The sequence below is a fragment of the Erithacus rubecula genome (genome assembly GCF_903797595.1).
Source record: "Erithacus rubecula genome assembly, chromosome: 15".
NCBI lineage: Eukaryota > Metazoa > Chordata > Aves > Passeriformes > Muscicapidae > Erithacus > Erithacus rubecula.
The window spans coordinates 5682016-5701270 of NC_136667.1; the positions used below are offsets into that span (position 1 = coordinate 5682016).

Genomic DNA, 19255 nt, shown 5'->3' on the forward strand with positions numbered 1-19255 from the left:
AGCTTGGGAAGAGATGCAATCCCAGGAGCTGGACAAGGACTGCTGTCAAAGGGTGGGAAATTCTTGGGCCACTAACAAAGCTCATGTTGAGAAATACAAGCAGAGTGTAAAGCTGCTGTGACAGCAGGGGGTGGGTGAGTGTTAGGGCATCACTTGTTTCTCCTGGGTTTTATTTCTCTCTCTTCATTAGCATTATAATCATTTTTTGCATTAATTGCTAAGCTGTTCTTATCTCAACCCACAAAGTTTCCCTTTTCTTTCCCATTCTCATCGCCACATGGGGTGTGGTGGGAGTGAGTTCCCTGGGCTTAAAAACCCAATCTGAGTGCAGGAAGAGAAACCAGTCCACTCCTATCCCCTGAGAAAGTTATTCCAGCCCACTGGAATTGCTTAAATCCCCTGAGAGAAGAGGGACACTCCTGGCTGGGGCTGATTTAGGGCAAGAGGAGCATTCTACCCATGAAGACAGAGAAGCTGCAGAGCCATGGGGCCCCATCCTGGCAGATGTGAGGTGTATTTGTGCAGGTGCAGGCTGGGTAGGTGAGGGGAGGGCAGGTAGAGTCCACCAGCCAGGTGCTGTGGTTGAGCAGCATCCTAAAGATCCTTCTGCAGGGCTGAGATAACAGCCCAAGCATCCCAGGGATGGGTCAGGCTGGACAAGCATCACTCCTGTGCCAGGGATGGCCCACACAGCCAGCTGGGATGGCTGCAGCTTCTCTTTGGAAGGAGAGAATCAGAATTAATTTTTCCCCAGATGCACATTTTCAAGTACCTGTAATGAAAGACAACTGTGCATGTTCCTCCCTGTAATTGGGCTGTTTGCACTCTAAATACAGTACAGCTTCTACCTGACTGGCTAATAAGGAATGATTTTCTCTCCTTTTATCTCTAATTAAGCCAAACTGAGCCTGGCATTGCTGCTTTGCAATCATTTCCCAAAGCAGAGGTCTGCTAAGTTGCAGGAATTGGCTTTTATAAGGTTTTAAAAGATTAATCTGTAACAATGTGCAAGGGAAAAACATAAATCTCTGTTAATGAAACTTGGAGGATTTCAGTAAGAAATTAATTTTAAGTGTTAGTGTCTGTAAAGCAGGGGTTGGAGGAAAACACTCTTGGACTGATCAGCTGACAGTGCTGAGCAGAGGAGGATTTGGAAGCATGGCTGGGTAAGCCCAGAAGACCTGGGATGGCTCCAGCCAGCTTTGCAGAGGCTTTGAGGTGCAATTTAGTGTCTGTACCCAGCACAGCATCATCCAGAGGGGTGGGGAACCCTTCATTTAATCTGCTGGGCACAGGGATGATGTGGGGCAGGACAGGGTTCCTGTGGGAGTGGGGGCCCCTGAGAGCTCTCACCCCTCCAGCAGTGGGTCTGGGTGGGTCTCTGGACTGCTGCCATCCTGCTGGGGCCCTGGAAGATGAGATGCCAGCTTGGCCTCCCTCCCAGGATGGGGAGAGTACCCTCTCCATCCCAGTGCTGGAGCCCTGGCCACGTGGATTTGGGATGAGCCAGGGCTGCCCCAATGTTTCTGCTCATTAATGATAAAAGCCAGACCAGTCCTGCTGCTGCCAATCCCACACTTTAGCCAAGCTCAGAGAGGGATTTCTTCCTCTCCAGGCTTTAATCTTGCAGCATTCACCACCATCATCTTCATCTACTCCAGCATGTTCCACCCCATTCCCATCACTACTTCCACAACAGAGGTGTCTGCTCCAGGGAATTCAACAGCACAATGTGCTTCTTCTTCATCAGCCTCACTGCTGCTGATGCTCTTCCTCCTCCTCAAGGTGCTCTCCCTGCTGCAGGTGGCAATGCCAGGAGAGCCCCAAACCTGGCAAAGCCCTGGAGCACAGCTGGATGTGGGAAATGCTGGGTTTGAGTCTCCTCACCCACGCAGGGGCTGCCCCAGTGCTGCACATTTCTCAGCACTGGGCTGCTCTGGTGCTGGAGATGCCCTGAACACAGAGGCTTCCTCCTTCTTCTTAAAGTTAGTACTTTATTAATTGCATGGATGGGAAGAGCAGCCCCAATCCAAGTCAAACAACTGCAGCAGTTTCATATGATACAAAACACAAGTCCCTTAAATATAAAATACACAGCTCTAAGTGAGCATCACCTGGTGCTGAGCTCTGCCACCAGAGTTATATATTAATATTCCACCTGTACAAGTATTTATAGATAGAAAAAAAAAAAAGAAACACTTTAAAAAAATATCAGGAGAAAATTCACTCCCCCACATGTTAGTTATATTTTTATATATATATATATAAATACATATATATAAAAACACAGACTAGAGGCCGATTTGTGCTTTTCTTTTTACTAAAAGACAGTTATGGCCAAACTGACACTGGGGGTCCCCAGCTCATGGGTCATGTTGCCTTCCAGTTGGAACAACATCTGGGAATTTGGGTCCCTGCCTGAATGAAGAAACCAGGTCATCTTCTGGATGCTGACAGCTCCAGTGAACAGTTCCTTCATGGAGGGAAGGATGAGGTGGAAAGAGGAATGATGTCTCTGCAGGGAGTAAGTGGGCATGGGCCATGTGCAGCTCCCAAGAGGGGTGAATCCCAAAAAACTGCCCCTCCTGCCACCCCTCCTCCCTCAACACAGAGGGCAGCACAAAGGGGGAGCTGGTCTGGGGAGTCTCTCTCCACCTCAGGCATTGCCCCTTCCCACTCAGGTGCAGCTGCTCCAGGGCACCAGAAATGTCCTGCCCCATGCAATAATGGGTGGGCTAGTTGGGGGATGGCCTTGGCTCAGAACTGGCACACCCAGTGCAGAGAGAGGGCTTTCAGCCAAGGAACAGCAAGGCACAGGAGTACAGGGCTGCTTCTTCCATGAACTCAGCACCAATGCTGCTCCAGGTTCCATCTGCCCCTCGACAGGGGCTGGCACTTGAGATATCTATAGTATCTACAGGCAGCCCCCTCCTCCCAGAACAGCAGCCTCTTCCACTCCCTCAGTGACTCCCTGGCTGTCCCCACAGGTGACACCACACACACAGTCCCCCTCTCTGCCCACCCTCACTTCCCGACCCCACACTGCGACCTGCGGACACGGCCCCACTGTCCCCTCTCCTGCCTCACCCCACGCCCCTTCACCCCTGCTGGTGCTCCTGGCTTGTGTGGGGGCCCCAGCTCTTGCCACAGCCTGCATTCAGGGGTCACCCCATGGCCACTCTCTCCCTCTCCTGCAGGACACCACGGCTCTGCGGCCCCACAGCACCCAGGCTGTGGGACGGGACTGCCCAGCCCGGGCTGAAAGGATGTTTATAAATGTGTGCCTCTGTCTCCCCTCCACGGGCACTGCAGCACACCGTGCTCCTGCTGAGAGTCCCAGTCCAGATCCACGTCTGAAAGGACAGAGCATCTTCCTGGAACCTCAAATCTTCGTCTCGGGGCCGTTGGGACTCAAGGCTGGGAAGGAGTCTCGGATCCTCGCCAGCTCCATGGCACAGAGGTGGCCAAAAACTCTGTTATACCACTCGGGAGAACGGCCCCTGGAGAGGAGGAGGAGAGGAGGAGGAGGAGAGGAGGAAAGAGAGAAAGAGAGAGAGAGGAGAGAGGAAGGAGGGGGTGAGTGAGCAGGAGAGACCCTGGCAGCACCATGGAGCAGCAGATGCTGCTGCTCCAGCCCTGCCCCAGAGGGTCCCTGCGGTTACCTGAGGTCAGCCCTGCAGATGTGGGTGACCCGGGAGCGGCCCATGGCGCCGGGCTCGATGAGGTACTGCGATGTCAACACGATGGCCTTGACCCCTCCCTCCACGGGCACCTTGTCGTGCTCCACCGAGAGCGAGCTGAGCAGGCAGGCTCCCCGCGGCAGGTCCGTGCGCCAGCGCCTGCCACGCACAGAGTCACTGCCTGCCCCAAACAGCGGGGAACCCACCCTCCCTGCCCACCGGGATCAAACACCGGGAACCCACCCTCCCTGCCCACCGGGATCAAACAGAGGAGAACCCACCCTCCCTGCCCACCGGGATCAAACAGAGGAGAACCCACCCTCCCTGCCCCCCCGGGATCAAACACGGGGGAACACATCCCACCCTGCTCCCCGGGATCAAACAGAAGAGAACCCAACCTCCCTGCTCCCCGGGATCAAACAGCGGGGAACCCACCCTCCCTGCCCCCGGGATCAAACACCGGGGAACCCACCCTCCCTGCCCCCCCGGGATCAAACACGGGGGAACACATCCCACCCTGCTCCCCGGGATCAAACAGAGGAGAACCCATCCTCCCTACCCACCGGGATCAAACAGAGGAGAACCCACCCTCCCTGCCCCCCGGGATCAAACAGAAGAGAACCCATCCTCCCTGCTCCCCGGGATCAAACACCGGGGAACCCACCCTCCCTGCCCCCCGGGATCAAACAGCGGGGAACCCACCGTCCCTGCCCCCCCCGGGATCAAACACCGGGGAACCCACCCTCCCTGCCCCCGGGATCAAACAGAGGAGAGCCCACCCTCCCTGACCCCCGGGATCGGCGGGGACCCCACCCTCCCCGCAGGGAGCAGAGCCCGGGGCCAGCTCTCACCGCAGCACCATGCAGTCCCGGCGCGGGTGCGGCGCCATGCTGTCCATCACGTAGTGGTACAGCTCCATGTCCTTGTCCAGCGCCTCCACCACCCGGCTCTGCAGCAGGTCCTCGTCCCACAGGTGACGCTCCCGCAGCACCCGGTGCAGCACCGTGGCGGGAGGGGCCTCGACATCCGTGGAGACCTTCCACAGGCGCAGAGGGTGCCCGTCCCCTACCTGAGGGGCGAGGTGAGGGTCACACAGACCGTCCCACAGGACCCCCTGAAGGGCTTCACTGATGGCTGCCACCAGCACAATCCCATCTGCTGGCTAGTGAGGGATGGTGGGACCTGCTCTGGCTACTGGACAGGTCACCACCCCATGCAGATTTTGTGGCTGTTACAGGCCCAGGAAGAATCTTAAAGGATGGCTTTCTCAGGCTCAGATGGGATTTTTCCCAAGCTGGAGCCTCTACTCTAAATATAAGGGAAAGAATCATAACAAAAGATAAACACCTGCTGGATCCATGAGAGAGCCGGGGACAAGAGGTGTCTCTTCTCTGACCAATGTATACAGTAACAAGATTTCCCTGCATGTTCTCAAGCCCCTCCACAGTAGCATTTACCTTTTTGCAGGACAGCTCCGTGTTCAGGGGCCCTGGTGTGCTCAGCCACCCCTTGAATTTCTCTGACGACTCTTTGAGCAGGTTCTGGACGCTCTGCTCAAAGTAGGAGTGTAAATCCTTGCTGTCCCCCTGGCACACCAAGTCAGCCAGGGGGTGGGGATAAGCATCTGCAGCCATATAGGAGCTGCTCAGCTGCAGCAAAATGTCATGAGACACCTGCAAGCCAAAAGAACACAGATGTTCATTGAGGCAGACAGATCCTGTGGCGACTTTGTGAGCAGTCCTGGACAGATAAAGAACTGTAACTCATTCCCCAGGGAGTGGGGAGGATGGACATACAGTCTGCCCCAGGACACAGCTTGGGGACACACCTTGGGCTGCTGTCCCACTGAGGGAAGGGTGCCCTCAGCTGGCCCCAGGACCAGCACCTGCTGGCAAGGTCACACCTCCCACTGGGCTGGGACACCACTGCCACCCACCTGGAAGAGCTTCTTGCAGTCGGTGATCATGTGGGAGAGCCCCTGCGTCGCAGCCATGTTCTCATTGAGGTCCTTCTGGTCCGGCTTCCCCATGGTGCCCCTCTTGTGTATGGCCCTGTGAGGATCAGCTACTGCTGGCACCGTGGGCACCTCTAGACCCCCATGGCTCTCATTTGTGTCCCAGAGCAGAGCCAACACCCCCCCACGCCTCACCATCCCCTGCTGGCCTTCCACAGCAGGCAGGGCAGGAGCACTGGGCAGCTGAGTCTCAGCCAGCCCTTACCTGGGCGATGTGCTTTCCTTCTTGGACACGTTGAGGTGGAAGATGGAGGGGGCCAGGCACACAGCCAGGTTGCCAGCTGTCATCTGGTTCTCCTCAGCCGAGGCGATGTCGCTCAGGAAGTAGAGCAGGGTCTGCAGCACCTCGCGGTTCTCATCGGGCATGAGGATGACGGCAGCCTGCACCGCCTGCAGCCGCTGCTCCTTGGACACGACTGCGGGCACGGGGTGCCATCAGCGGGGCCACCACCCCCCTCACCCAAACACATCCTCCCCACAGCCCCCAGGCCGGCCCTTACACTGGTAGATCTGCAGGAAGGTGTCGGTGAGCTTGCTGGTGAAGATGGGCTCGGGCAGGTCGCGGAAGTATTGCTTCAGCAGGTCGGCCACGTCGTACGCCGACTGCCCCGAGTAGTTGACGTTGTCGGGGCTGGTCTCGTTCATGTGCCGCAGCGCCTGGATCCGGGATTTCACCCCGGATTTACGGAAAATGCCCACCTGTGGGGGTAGAGCAGGGGGTGAGCGGGCTGGGTGGGCACTGGGGGACCCTCCCTGTAATATATGGTATAATGTAATTTGTGTGAAGTTATACAGTAATGTAGAATAAGCAATGTTTGTGCAGATACAATAGTAAAGAAAACTCAGAAACCAAAAAAAGGACCACGGATGAAAAGGACACAGATTGCTTCACCACATCATTGTAACATCCAATAAAAGCAGGGCAGCCCGAATTAACAACTAAATTGTGGAGATGGCTCTTTCAGGAACTATCCAGGGAACACCCAAATGATGAGAGCCCAACAAGCACCTACGACTAAGATAACCAGAGCCATGGGGAAAAATAGATCTGAATGCCAGTTTCCAGTAAACCAAGACCTGCAAGTTACATCTCAATACCATCTTCCTGAAAACCAGAACCTGCCTTCAGCAGAATTCATCATCTCCCAGAATATGGTTTTGTCCAGCCCAATGGAAAGAAAAGTGAAAGAAAACCACATGAATATGCAAAATGAGAAAGAAGACAAAGACCTCCACTCCAGGCATGAAAAATTGTATAAAAATTGGGCTGACCAAGGTAGTTTGGTGAACACCGGAGGATCTGATGCAATGGAGATCAGATCAGAGTGTGTTCACCCAGCACCAACCCCAGGCTCGGTGTTGTCCCTTTTTTGATTGTGGTTATCGAGGATCATACTTCGGTCACAAAATAAATATTGCTTAATCATATTTAATTCAGCTTGATCTCATTTTTATCTATAACACTCCCCAAGGAGATCATCAACCCAGAGGAGACAATGACTGAGAGATGGCTTCCCACAGACAATCCCACCCTCCAACTTCAGCACAGGAGGTGAACAACAGGAGCCCTGAAGCTTTTTTCCCCCCAAAGCCCACCTGGTCCAGGCACTGGCTGCGCAAGTAGCGCATGGCCTGCTGGATGCTCTGGGGCAGGGGCTGCCCCGTCCGCTGCACGTTGACGATGGGGGGCACCCCAAAAACCATCTTGTCCCTATAGTCAGGGACTTTACTCCGCTTCATGAACTTGGGCACAGTCCTGCAGAGTGGGAGAGAGAGACATCAGTGCAATGCCCTCCGCAGAGGGAGCACACACACACACATTCCTGCAGTATTTGGAATACAAGCAAGGCAGCTTTCCCAGCAGGAATGGCAGCACCTTTTATTAAGCTAAAATATTTTGATAGTTGGCTATGAAAAGAAACCATCGTCCCACTCTCTTATGTTGCTGCAGCACTGATAATGCCCCATGAACACCTGCAGCCCCCATAGTGGCAGATGATGCCAGGAGCCCCCCTGGAAGCCAGGATGATGCCAGGAGCCTGGGGATCAGCTCTAGCTCACACCTGCCAGAGCAGACAGCCCTTGCTTTAGCTTTTCCCCCTGCACACCCCAAAGCTGCCCCAGCTGGGGTCACAGCAATAGCTGCAGCCTGTGGGTCCCTCCTGGTCCCCAGCTCACCATGTCCAGGCCTGCTTGTGGGGCACAGAGTACTTCTCCATGATGGCTGTGAGCCGGAGCAGGGAGCACTTCTGCAGCAGGTTGAGCTGGGCTGATGACTGGCGGTTGATCTCCAGCGAGGCTGAGTTCAGGCTGGGCCGGTGTGAGTTCTGGAAGCTGTGCCAACGCAGCTTTCTGGGGACACACGGGACACTGCCAGCTAAGGAAACCCCCACTGCTCTCCACTCCTTCATTACTGCCACATCACCCTCAGCAGCAGCCGAACTGGGTGAAGAAAGCCACAGAACGTGACAACAGCCGTAGCTGTCCTGGGAAAGCCGCAGGGAATAGTGGCACAGGGGGGCACGTACCCCTGCATTTACCCTTGTTATGAAAAACCTCTTAATCACAGGTCTGTGCGGGCAGCCAGGACCGGCAGTGGTGGCAGTGGTGGCAGTGGTGTCCTGCGGCCACCAGAGCGCACCAGCGCCCCGCGCTGCGCTCCCCTGCCCGCCCCGTGCGGCTCCGGCAACGCTGCCGTCCCTCCCGGGAAGAGACGACTATCCAGCCCCCGAGGATGGGATCGGGCTCTGCTCCCCCGACCCACGGGCTGTGCCCCGTCCTTGGTAGTGCTCACGGCCAGGCTGGACGGGGCTTGGAGCAATACGGTCTAATGGAAAGTGTCCCTGTCCATGGCAAGGGGAATGAGATGGTCTCTATGATCCCTTCCCACCCAAACTACCTCGGGATTCTGCGATACCTGCAGGGTCTTGTCAGTGATGCTCCCACCCCCGAATCCCGGCGCTCCCGTGTCTCCATCTCTTCGGCTTCGTTGAGGGAGTTCCCAGTGCTATCAAAGTCACTAGCAGAGGTGCCAACATCCGACATGGATCTCTCCTCGAAATGCAGGTTGGAGGGTTCCCCTCCCGAGTCCGACTCCTCCTCATCCTCCTCCTCCTCGCCCCCTTCCTCCCCATCCAGGCCAGGCGAGACAGCTTTACACCAGAGCTCCACCTTCTGCTGCAGCCCCCACATATGGTGCAGGATGTCGTCGAGGTTCTCGAAGGTGACCTCCCCGTCCTTGCACAAATCCTCGCTGCTGCCGAACTCCGGCACGTTGTCGTAGATGCTGACACGGCTGCCCAGGGAGCTGCAGGAGCCCCGGCGCCGGCGGGCGAAGCCCCTGGGCGAGGAGGAGCCCTCCACGCTGCTGCTGCTGCCGCCCCCGCCCAGCCCCACTCCCTCCTCGCTCCAGCGGCCCAGCGAGCTGCCGGGCAGGGGACACAAGCTCTCGATGGACAGGGACCTGGGGAAGGTGCCAGGCTTGTGGTCACAGGGGATATAGACCAGGCAGTCGCCGTGGCGAGCCCGGCGCTGGCACTCGGCAGCAGCGGCTGTGTCGTAATCCTCCAGGTAGAGTCCGCTGCGCTTGGGGTCAGAGCTCCCCTTGGTGCCCCCGGGGCCGAGCAGGCGGTTAGTCCTGTATGATACCGAGAAGTGTTTTTTGCTGTGGAAAGAGGGAGGGATCCCTCTTTTAGAGGAGGTGGTCCTGGTGGCCGCAAGGTCCCCGTTACTGTTCAGAGAGCCCCATCCCGGTGGCAGAGTGGCGCTGCTGTGCGGAGCCACCCTCCTGTCTGGGCTGGGTTTCTCCTTGTCCCTCCTCCGCAGGGACTCGATGCGCTTCAGGAAGCTGCGAGAGCGTCGTTTCTTCAGCCTCTCCTTGGATCCCTCTCCCTGGCCCGAGGGCTGCTCCGGCGCAGAGCCCTCGCTCTGGCTGCAGCTGGAGGCGATGGCAGCGGCACGCAGCGGGGATGGCATGGCCACCGTGCCACCCGCGCTGCCCGCGCTGCCCGTGCTGTGCAGGGACGTGGCCTCGGGGTTGGTGCTGAGCTCGGTGAGGACGCTCTCGCGGCTGGACACCGGGCGCATGCTGCAGCTCAGCGCCTCCGAGCCCTGCGACAGCACATCGGCAGAGCCCACACGGGACCACCTCTTGCTGTCCCTCTGGAAGGCCCAGCGGCTGCTGATGGCACACTGCTCTTCCTCCTCAGAGTCTTCATTCTGTGGGCCGTTGAGAACAGGGGATGATCAATCCCTGGGGGCCGAGGAAGGTCAGAACATCCCCCCACTGCAGAGGGACACAGCCACCAGCAAAGCCCCAGGTGGGGAGAGAGCAGCGTGCTCAGCTCTCAAACCAGCTCAGGACACTTTGGCCTCCAGGAGCCACTCTGTGCCCAGGGCAGTCCCAGAGGTCCCCAGGACACTGCCCCACCATCGAGCACGCGATCCCCTGCACCCCTCAGCCCCCCACCTGCCTCGAGCATCCTGCACTCACCTGTTTACGCTGAAAGTGAACATCCAGTTTCATGGAGGCACAAGTGTTCAGGGTCATCAGCCTCCTGCAAGAAACAGAGTGGCTTTACCCTGCTTCCAACCCCTGTCCCAGCCCTGCTGTGGTCACAGCAAGGGCTTTGGCTTCTTTTGATTTTCTTGCCCTGGAGCATGGGCTGTGCCTGTCACCTGTGACCGTGGCTCCACAGTAGAGGGACACCTGACTAAGAAGGGGACAATGCCAGCAGATGGTAGCCCAAGCTAAGCCAAGCCCACGCTAGCTGCTGGGGCCACCAGTTCTGCAAGTGAGCAGGAGTGGTCTGCTCCAGGCTATTAAAGCAAAATCACCTCAGATGCTCCTGTAACCCAGACAGGGAATGACTAAAGGACCTGAAAGCTCAGTGAGGGAGGGACAGGCGGAGACTCCTGCCTCACTGCACCCAGGAAACGGCACGGGGATCCCCTCCTGCCCAGCACATCAGCCTCTCTGCTGGGATCAAATAGGAAACAGACCCTGTTCCTGCTTCTTCTCTGTTCAGGGTGGGAGGGACAGCGTGGAGCCAATGCAGGGACATGGGGGGGGGGGGGGGGTGACGTGTCTCAAGAGCCAAGGCAGGGCTGAGTCACCCACAACACCAAGTGACACATGGCCCATCCAGACTGACCATCTGTTCAGTGCCCTGCTTTGGGTGCCAGCTCTGGCTTGCTCTGAGTCCCCCACAAGCTGCTCCCTGCACAGCACTTCTGCACAGCTTCCAAACCTGCAGCTGCAGCAGCACTGTGCCCAGCTGGAAATGTGCAGTCAAGCTGGTTGCCTGGTACTGGGATGAGCAGCATCACATGGAGCATAAAAACCTCTTGTTTCTCTGGAATCAACCAGCAATGTTCCCTGATCTGAATATCTGAGTTCTCACTGCAGAGGGAGCAACTGTGCTGGAGTGAGCTCTGAGCCCAGCCAAGGTGCAAGGCAGGCACCCTACTACGCCCACCACCCCATCAGGCATGCCCCTGAGCCCACCACCCCATCAGGCATAACCCTGAGCCCACCACCCCATCAGGCATGCCCCTGAGCCCACCACCCCATCAGGCATAACCCTGAGCCCACCACCCCATCAGGCATGACCCTGAGCCCACCATCCCATCATCCTGGGCTGCTGCCCTTGTTCTGTGGCACATCCCCCTGCTGATTCCATGTGCAGGGGGGACAAGGAAGTGTTACCTGCACAGGGATTTGAGGGAATCCTGGTCCAGGAAGCTGTGATCCTTCTTCACAGCACTGATGTCAAGAGGGAATGACGATTCTGGGGAGGGAAATGGCATCAGTGGCAGATCCCAAGCCAGCTGCTCCATCAGGGACAAAAGGCAGCAGTGGGCAAGGGAGAAGGAGAAACCCAAGTGGCTGGAGATGACCTGGAGGTGGTGCATGGCTTTTCCCAGGTACATTAGGAGAGGGGGATAAGGTGCCCAAGGGTTTCCATTCAGTTCTCTGATCATCCCTGTGCATTCAGAGACAGTTCTGCTGAGATCCTGCATGTGGGACCTGGACCTTCAGCCCCAAGGGTCTCAACCCATCTTTTAATGAAGCCAGAGGAAGGGAAACAGAGGGAAACACTTGGAGGATGTGGGAAGTTCTGTGGACAGAGGCTGGAGAAGGGTTGGTTCATTCCCAGACTCCAGCACCTCTCCTCGCTGGCCAGCTGTGAGCTCTGTCTGGGGCCAGCACCTGGGGCTGGGTGTTCCCAGCAGGAACCCAGCCTGTCCTTGCACGTGGGGCCTGCCCCCCAAAATAGGCACTGGCAGCAAGCAGGCAGCTCCTAAAGCCATCAGCAGGGAGCTGGTGCTGCAGGGGGCAGGGGAAGTGGCCGAATGGCCGAACAATGGCCGTGGCTGCAGCCGCCGGACCCGCTTCCCGCTATTGTCCATCCCTGCTCGCCCCAGCCAGCACCAGCAGCCCACCACGGCTCCAAAATAAACACTGAGCCTGAGGGGAGAGCCTCCACCACAACCACCCTGCTGTGCCCTGGCACAGGAGCTGGGGAAGCAATGGAGGGGAGGCACATGGTCAGCTCCAGGCAGGGCTCAGGAAGGACAGGCTGGAGCAGGGCAGGGGTTGTGGGATTGGGGAGGGATGCAAGGAGGGAGATCATGCTCGTTCTCCATGTTTCCTATACTGGCTGCCCCTATGCTCCCACCCACGGCAAACACTCCCTGAAGCACTTCAGAGCTGATGGCTCTCCAAAGCCTGCCTGCCCTTGGCCAAAGCAGCCGCCCCAGGATTCCTCAGAGCCCTGCCTGAAGGGGAAAAGTTCAGGAATGCAGGGAAGTGAACTGGCTGGTTCTCCAGGCCGTGGCCAAGGGCTCAAACAATCACATAACCAGTGAACAATCCTCTCCATCCCCTCCTCTCCTGTAGCCCCCCTTGGAATGTGGATGGGACAGGCTCTGGGCAGGGGCAGGGGCAGCTCTCACCTTCGTACAGCTGGGCATACTGGGGGAATCCCGCTGCCCGCAGCCACTCACACGCTTTCTTGGCTTCAATTTCTGTGAGAAAGCAAAGAACCAACCTGAGTGGTGGAACCCTGAAGCCTGGGAGTTTTGAGCTTTCTGTGCTTTCCGACACTAACCCCCAAAATAATGCAGCTTTTGACCTGAAGCCTTGGAGAAGGCTCCCAGATTTGAGTAATAAAGTTAGAATCACTGGTTAGTTAAAATAAAAGTGTGTTATTTCACATGGCAAAAATTTTTGAATTTAAGGTTTTAGAATATCATAATAAGTATGGGACAAATTGGACATTCTTAAGCATTGTCTCTTTCTTTTTCCTTGTTCCTTCTTCATTATTCCAGGTACTTTTTGGTTGGATAAAAAATCCTGCAGTGCAGGTCACAAGTGTTCAGTTATCAGGTCAGAAGTATAAATAACATAAATGTTAGTTTTTAATTAAATAGTTAGCCTTTAAAAAAACTTGTAACTAACTAAATTCACCTCAATTTTCTCACTTTTGGCTTGATAACTAAAAGTACTAAAAATATCTCAGTACTTTAAATAAGATTTAATAAACAACCAAGTCCAAACAAGAAATCTGTCTCCCAAGCATTCAATCCTAACTCTGAGAAAAAAAAAAAAAATCTAACCACTATCACCTGAGCATTCCAGCAGCAGCAGCAACACCCTGAGAGTACAGCCCACCTCCCCAGAGCCCTGACACTGAGCCCAGGTTCCATGTGCACAGGGCAGAGATGCACAGCTGCAGAGCCAGGGGTCCCACCAGGGGTCCTGGGCACACACAGCTCAGCTGCAGCTCTGTGCCAGTGCCAGGAAAACAGCAGGAGATGACAGTGATGCCACCTGAATGACAGGATGAAATGTTTTGTTTCTGAACCCACCAAACCAAACAGAGCTCTTGGCCAGGCAGGAGAGGAAGATCTTTCTTTGTAATCATGAGTTCAGAGCTCGTCAAAGCTCAGTGCTGATCACTTCTGCAAACATCCCTGAGCAAAGGCTGCCAAAGGAGCCCTTCCTCCCCACCTCCTTCCCACCACACTGCTCTCTCCACCTCTTCTTTCAAGCTGGTGTTCATCATAGTGGGCACCAAATCCCTGGTGAGGGTCTTCACCCCTCACCCAGCTGGTTCCCACCCCACACACAGGGATCAGCCACGGCCCAGATGAGCCCATTCAGCAGCCAGCAGCATTTCCTGGGAAATTCCTCCAGTTTAGGGAACTTGAGGGAAACCAGCCCAGAGCTCCCACAGCCACTGCAAGTCACTGCCAAGTGTCAGCACCCATTGGCCCGATGACATTTCTGCTGCTGAGGGTGACAACATTTGACCTCATGGGTAGAAAATGCCTTGGCAGCCTCAGGATCTGGTCTGCCCCTTCTGGCACGGAGTGGGCTGAGCACAGACCCACCCAGCACTGGAATACCCTGATTCCATCCCTATCCACCCACTGCCTCAGCCCAGAGCTCTGGCTACAGCTTGCATTCCCAATTCCAAACTTACAGCAGTGAAAAAAAAAAACCAACAAAATTCAAAATAAGCAGGAGAGGACCAAGCCAAAACCCTGGACCCAAATACTTGGCAAGTTTTGGGAAGAAGTTTTGGAATGAGCATCTGGATGTGGGTCCAAACCGCACAGCTGTCATTAACTGTGCCAGGAGTCCTGCCAAAACCCAGGGCTGACCCCTCCTGCCCCCCACAGGGCTCAGACCCAGCAATCCCAGAGGAGAACTCAACCCTGGAGCTATCCTGGGTCAGCTGGTCCATGTGGAGCACCACATCCCTCCCAAAGAACCCATCACCCCATGGGGAGGGCACAGCTGCCTCTGTCCAGCAGGAGAGCACCAGTCCCTGGGAATGCTCTTTGGCCATGCCAGCTCTGGAAGCAGATCTCTCCCACACTCCTGGGGTGAGCAGGACCCAGGGACAGGCATTTCCCACAGCCCCTGCCAAGGGACCTGCCAGTTCCCACCCCTGCCCCACCCTACTGCCCCTTCATCCCCATGGGAATTCCATGGGGCCAACCCAGGCAGCAGCTGCAGCTCCGTGTGCCCCCAGCCATGAGTAAAGTCACCAAGCTCCCACCTGTGCCGTGGATCCTGCCCCAGGGATGGGTCTGGTGCAGGGCAGCAGGAGCAGGGCTGAGCTTATCCCTGCCCACAGAGGGGCTCAGCTGGTACCAGAGCATGGCTGGGCACCAGCTGGGGCCAGGTGACACCAGTGTGACCACAGCCACCCCAGCAGCCTGGGAGCAGCCAGGAGCAGCCAGAGGCCAGGGCTGCAGCAGGATGCTCTGTGCAGGACTGGGCTCAGCCACCCATCCCATGGTGGAAATGAGGAGTCAGAACACGACATTTCCTTCCCTCCACAATCTCCTCCCACACGGGCTGGCAGGGGGCCAGGGCCCCAAACCCCCACCTCTCCTCTCTGGGAGCCAGATCCCAGGCTCTGCCTGCTGTGGCAAGTCCTGCATCACCCCAGAGCCCCCCAAACAGCGAGAAGCCCCCTGGAGCAGAGAGGGCTTTGAGCAGCCCTCCTCATGTAGAAATGCTGTCACAGAAAAGGTTTCCAAGTGTCCTGTCCCAGAGGGAGCCAGCAGCAGCTTCCTCCCCCTCCCACCCTTCCCATGGACGTGCTTTCCCAGGGAAGTGCAGGAAAGGCCGGGCAGGCAAACACTCCTGCCCTGGGGCACGGCCGGACGCTGGGCACAGGGTCACCCACTCCAGCCTGTTCCCAGCCCCCCTGTCACCTCTCAGGAGCCTCACTGCCGGGCAGGGTGATGGGACCTGAGCCCAGCACACATCCCTGGCTGCAGCCTCACTGGGAATCCAGCCTGAGCCCAGGGATTGCTGCCTGGGGACCCTCCACCCTCCATCCTGCCCCAGGCAGCAGCGACACACTCCCAACATCTCCAGATGCCAGGACTCTCTGATGTCTAATGCAGCTTCATCAAACACTACACCCACCCTCAGCAGGGCACAAAGAGGCTCCACTGGTCAGAAAACAAGTTCCAGGAGTTTGAGATCTGCGCTTTAAATGGTGCAGAAATCTCTGCATGGCAGGAGGAGCAGGCACAGGGCACCAGCAGAGTCCCTGAGAAACAAGGGAATAAATCCCACCAGCTTCCTGACTGCAGGCAGGGAAGGGAGACCAGCAGCCCCATTTTGGTTCATGCTCCAGAGGAAGCTCTCTATGGGAGATGGAGAATTAATTATCTCAGAAAATGTCTGGAAACCCCATGGGGGAAACCAGCACCAACACCTTATGTGGAAAAAGCTCCCAATGGTGCACAATCCTCTGAGCCAGCAGAGAATCCTCCCCCAGCAAAGCCTCTGCCCTTGTCCAGCAGCTGTTGAGGCTGGATGGTGCTTCCCAAAGAAAAGGTTTCCCAGAGCAGCTCTCCCATCCCCTGCACCCAGCAAAGGGCAGAGATGTAACCCAAGGGCCACCATGGTCTGTCAGAAACCCCCAGGCTGGTCCCCCCCAGCCAGCTGTTCATGCTCATGCCACAACACCCCCAGGAAAGGGGTGGAAATCACAAACAAAGGAAGAGAAGAGGCTCTCATTGTTTCAGAAGAAAAGGATGAAAACCAACACTGAAGTGGAAAAAAAAGGACAAAATTCCCCAGTCCCCTTCTTGCAGTCTCTGCACTGTGGCATTTCCCTGGGGCAGCCCACTGGTGGCTCCAGCAGGAATGGCTCCTGGCTGTGGGGTGTCTGGATCCTGATGGATCTCTCTCAAGTGCTTTTGGTGCTCCATCCACCCCACCCTGCCCTGGAACAGGCACAGACAGGGAAAAGCCCAGGACATTCCATAAAAGCTCTCAAATGAGCAACCTGGAACACTGGAGGCCAGCAGAATTACAGGCAGGAAAGCCACTTCCCAGAACCCCAGCTCTGCACTTTCACTTTAACAATCAGAACTGGCTACAAGTCCCAGGCCAGGCTCTCAGCTTCCCACAGCAAGGTTCCAAATCCCCATAAAACGTCCCACACAGCCAATTAGTGTGTGAGGAGAAAACCCTGCCACAAAATTGCTCACATGTTACCTCATGGAAAGCTGGAAGCAGCTGCCTGGCACTGCGGGGGAAGCTTCAGCCCCAGCACCAAGGGCAGAAAATTGCTGTTTTCTTGCTTTTTGGTGTGATTTCTTTCCATCCTGCCTGAAAGTAAAACTGCCTACAAGAGGGACTTTCCAGCTATAAGCAGAAGTTTCTTGCCTGTTTTTACAGGAATGACAGAAAGTCCCAACATCTCTCCTGAGCCAGGGGTTGTGCCTTCAGTGAGAAGCAGGTGTCCCATGGGAAAGGTGTATCCTGCTCACACCAAAGCTCCCAGGGACAGCCAAATGACAATCCCAGACCCTCCCAGTGTGCCACCCCACAGTGCCCTCCCAGCACTGGGCACAGCTGGGACTGACTGCCCACCCAGCTGGGCTCTTGGGGCAGGAAGCACACAGAGCTCCACACAGCCACAGGCATCTCCTGCCTCCAGCCCCCAGCTCCACTCAGCAAAGTGCAGAGATTTTGGAGCTGCCAGCACAGACATGGACAGGGCACATGGACAGGAATGAGGAATGCTCTTGGATGTTCTCCCAGACACGGCGTATTTCCATAATTAACCTTCACACAGAAAATAGGTCTCATAAGCTTTGGGAGCTGCTCCTTGCTATGGCACCAACAAGGAATTGCTCAAATGCTTCCTTCACCTCCAGCCCTGAAATGTCTGCTCCAAGGGCATGGCTCCCTGGGGATGGCACCTGGCAGGGGGATGGCAGCAGAGCCCTCTGCCACCCTGCTCCTGTCCCAGACAGCTGCTGGGAACACAAACACGAGGGACACCCAGGGGTAAACATGATCCTAGAGGCTGCATGGGAACTGCTGGATGGTGTCTGTGAGCACCAGCAGGTACAACCCAGGCAGGAACCCCTCTGGCCACCACAGGGCGGGGAGACTGCAGCTGCTGGGTGTCTGGATCACATCTGGATCTAATCCATGCAGGGTGGGCACAGGGACCCCCAGAGCACTCCCCACCTCATCCCTTGTCTGGGCTCCAGGGCTGTGTGTGACCACCCTCACCAGCTGAATGTGCTAGCTCTGATTTCCTCCCCTCACACGAGCCCAACAGCAGCCTCAGGTCTGGTTTATTGTGCTCTAAAAGCTCCACCAGCCCTTTCTACCCACAGTGTGTTGAGCTCTGTGCTGCACCACACAGGAATGTGTGGCCACCAGGAATCCAAGGTGATGCTGCAGCACCTGCCCACCCAAAAGCAGCTCCTGCCCTCCTAGGCTGGCACCTGGGGGAGGAGCTGAGCCCAACCTGCACACAGAACAACTCTGCTGCCACAAACATCACTCAGAATAACCTAAATTCAGGTTTGCAGCCAGTGCTGTCTTTAATAAAGATGAGAAGGAAGCACTGCAGCAGTGTCACAACAGAATGACACACAGGATCATGGAATCATGGAATGGTTTAAGATGGGAAAGTCATTTCAGATCATCGAGTCCAGCACTGCCAAGGCCACCACTAACCCAAGTCACTTGTTCCTCATCTTCACAGACCCCAGAGGGCAGGGCTGAAAGGGACAGCCACACTCAGGGGCATGGGATGCACCAGGAGGGAAGGACCAGGAGGGACATGTCCATTGGCAGCAGGACACAGTGGGGTGGCAGAGACCAAGTCAGCATCCCTGGCACTGCTGTGATGGCTATGGGAGTGTCCTACAGCATATGACAGATTCCTGCTCCCCCAGGCAGCCCCTCTGGCCTAAGGACAGCTCCTCCCAGCAGCTCCAGAGCAGCAGGCAGCAGGAGCTCTGCGGCAGCTCGGGGGTTACACGTCCCACTGCTGGGGCTGCAGCTGCACAGCAGATGTCTGGGGGGAACAAGGGATGGAAAAAGAGGAACAGAAACAAAGGGCCAGGAAGGTGAGGACCCTGATCCGTCCTTGCCTCTCCCACCTGCATTTCTGCAGCTGCTCTGACCCCAGAGGAACAACAGGGAGGGCAGGACCCTCCCACTGCATCAGGAGCACACAGCAGCAGCCCCCCATGTCGGGGGGGAAGGCAGCATGGAGGGAACCTGGGGTTCCATCTCTGAAAAGGCAATGGCAAAGCAAGCTCAGAGCAGAGAGAGTCTCTGGCTCCAGCCCACCCTATGCAGCACCCCAAGAAGGTCTATCAGTGACAGCACAGCCACCTCTGTCACATCTAGGCTTGGGGTGAAGTTTCATCCTTCTCTTTGGTGTTTGCTGAAGCCAGAAAGAAAAATCCAGAAGAGAATCCCAGAATAGTTTGGGTTGGAAGGGACCTTAGAGATCATCTCATTCTGATCCTCTGCCATGGGCAGGTTCACCTCCTACTACCCCAGGTTGCTCCAACCTCATCCAACTTTAAGGCATGAGGAGCAAGATGAAAACAGCCACTCAGATGCTGAAGAAAATTAATCCATCTTGCCCATCCTGTAGTCCACCCTTCCTAAAAGTGCAGGGTTTTCCTGTTGACCATCCCATGGATCTCACACGCACTTTGTTTGGACAAGCGGACGCCGTCGCCCCGAGGGCAGCCAGAGGTGCTG

At 56.3% G+C, this 19255-nt stretch overlaps 1 protein-coding gene across 5 annotated transcripts in view; it reads right to left on the reverse strand.

The window, feature by feature from the left end:
- Nucleotides 1–2211: 2211 nt before the first annotated feature.
- The window catches only part of STARD8 (StAR related lipid transfer domain containing 8), a 48707-nt gene continuing 31663 nt past the window's right edge, over nt 2212–19255 (reverse strand). The window contains exons 1-14 of one of the 5 annotated variants that reach the window (XM_079319212.1): nt 14766–14920; nt 12652–12723; nt 11402–11483; nt 10187–10250; nt 8612–9912; nt 7873–8046; nt 7291–7450; nt 6195–6393; nt 5900–6110; nt 5617–5731; nt 5138–5353; nt 4532–4749; nt 3663–3839; nt 3035–3500 (exon numbers count right to left, since the gene is read on the reverse strand). In XM_079319212.1, the coding sequence (XP_079175338.1) occupies nt 3383–3500; nt 3663–3839; nt 4532–4749; nt 5138–5353; nt 5617–5731; nt 5900–6110; nt 6195–6393; nt 7291–7450; nt 7873–8046; nt 8612–9912; nt 10187–10250; nt 11402–11483; nt 12652–12723; nt 14766–14868 (3210 nt within the window). In that variant the 5' untranslated portion in view covers nt 14869–14920 and the 3' untranslated portion in view covers nt 3035–3382. Of the gene's footprint in view, nt 3501–3662; nt 3840–4531; nt 4750–5137; nt 5354–5616; nt 5732–5899; nt 6111–6194; nt 6394–7290; nt 7451–7872; nt 8047–8611; nt 9913–10186; nt 10251–11401; nt 11484–12651; nt 12724–14765; nt 14921–19255 lie in introns of those variants that run through there. The other 4 variants (XM_079319215.1, XM_079319211.1, XM_079319213.1 and 1 more) reach the window with 4 other exon arrangements.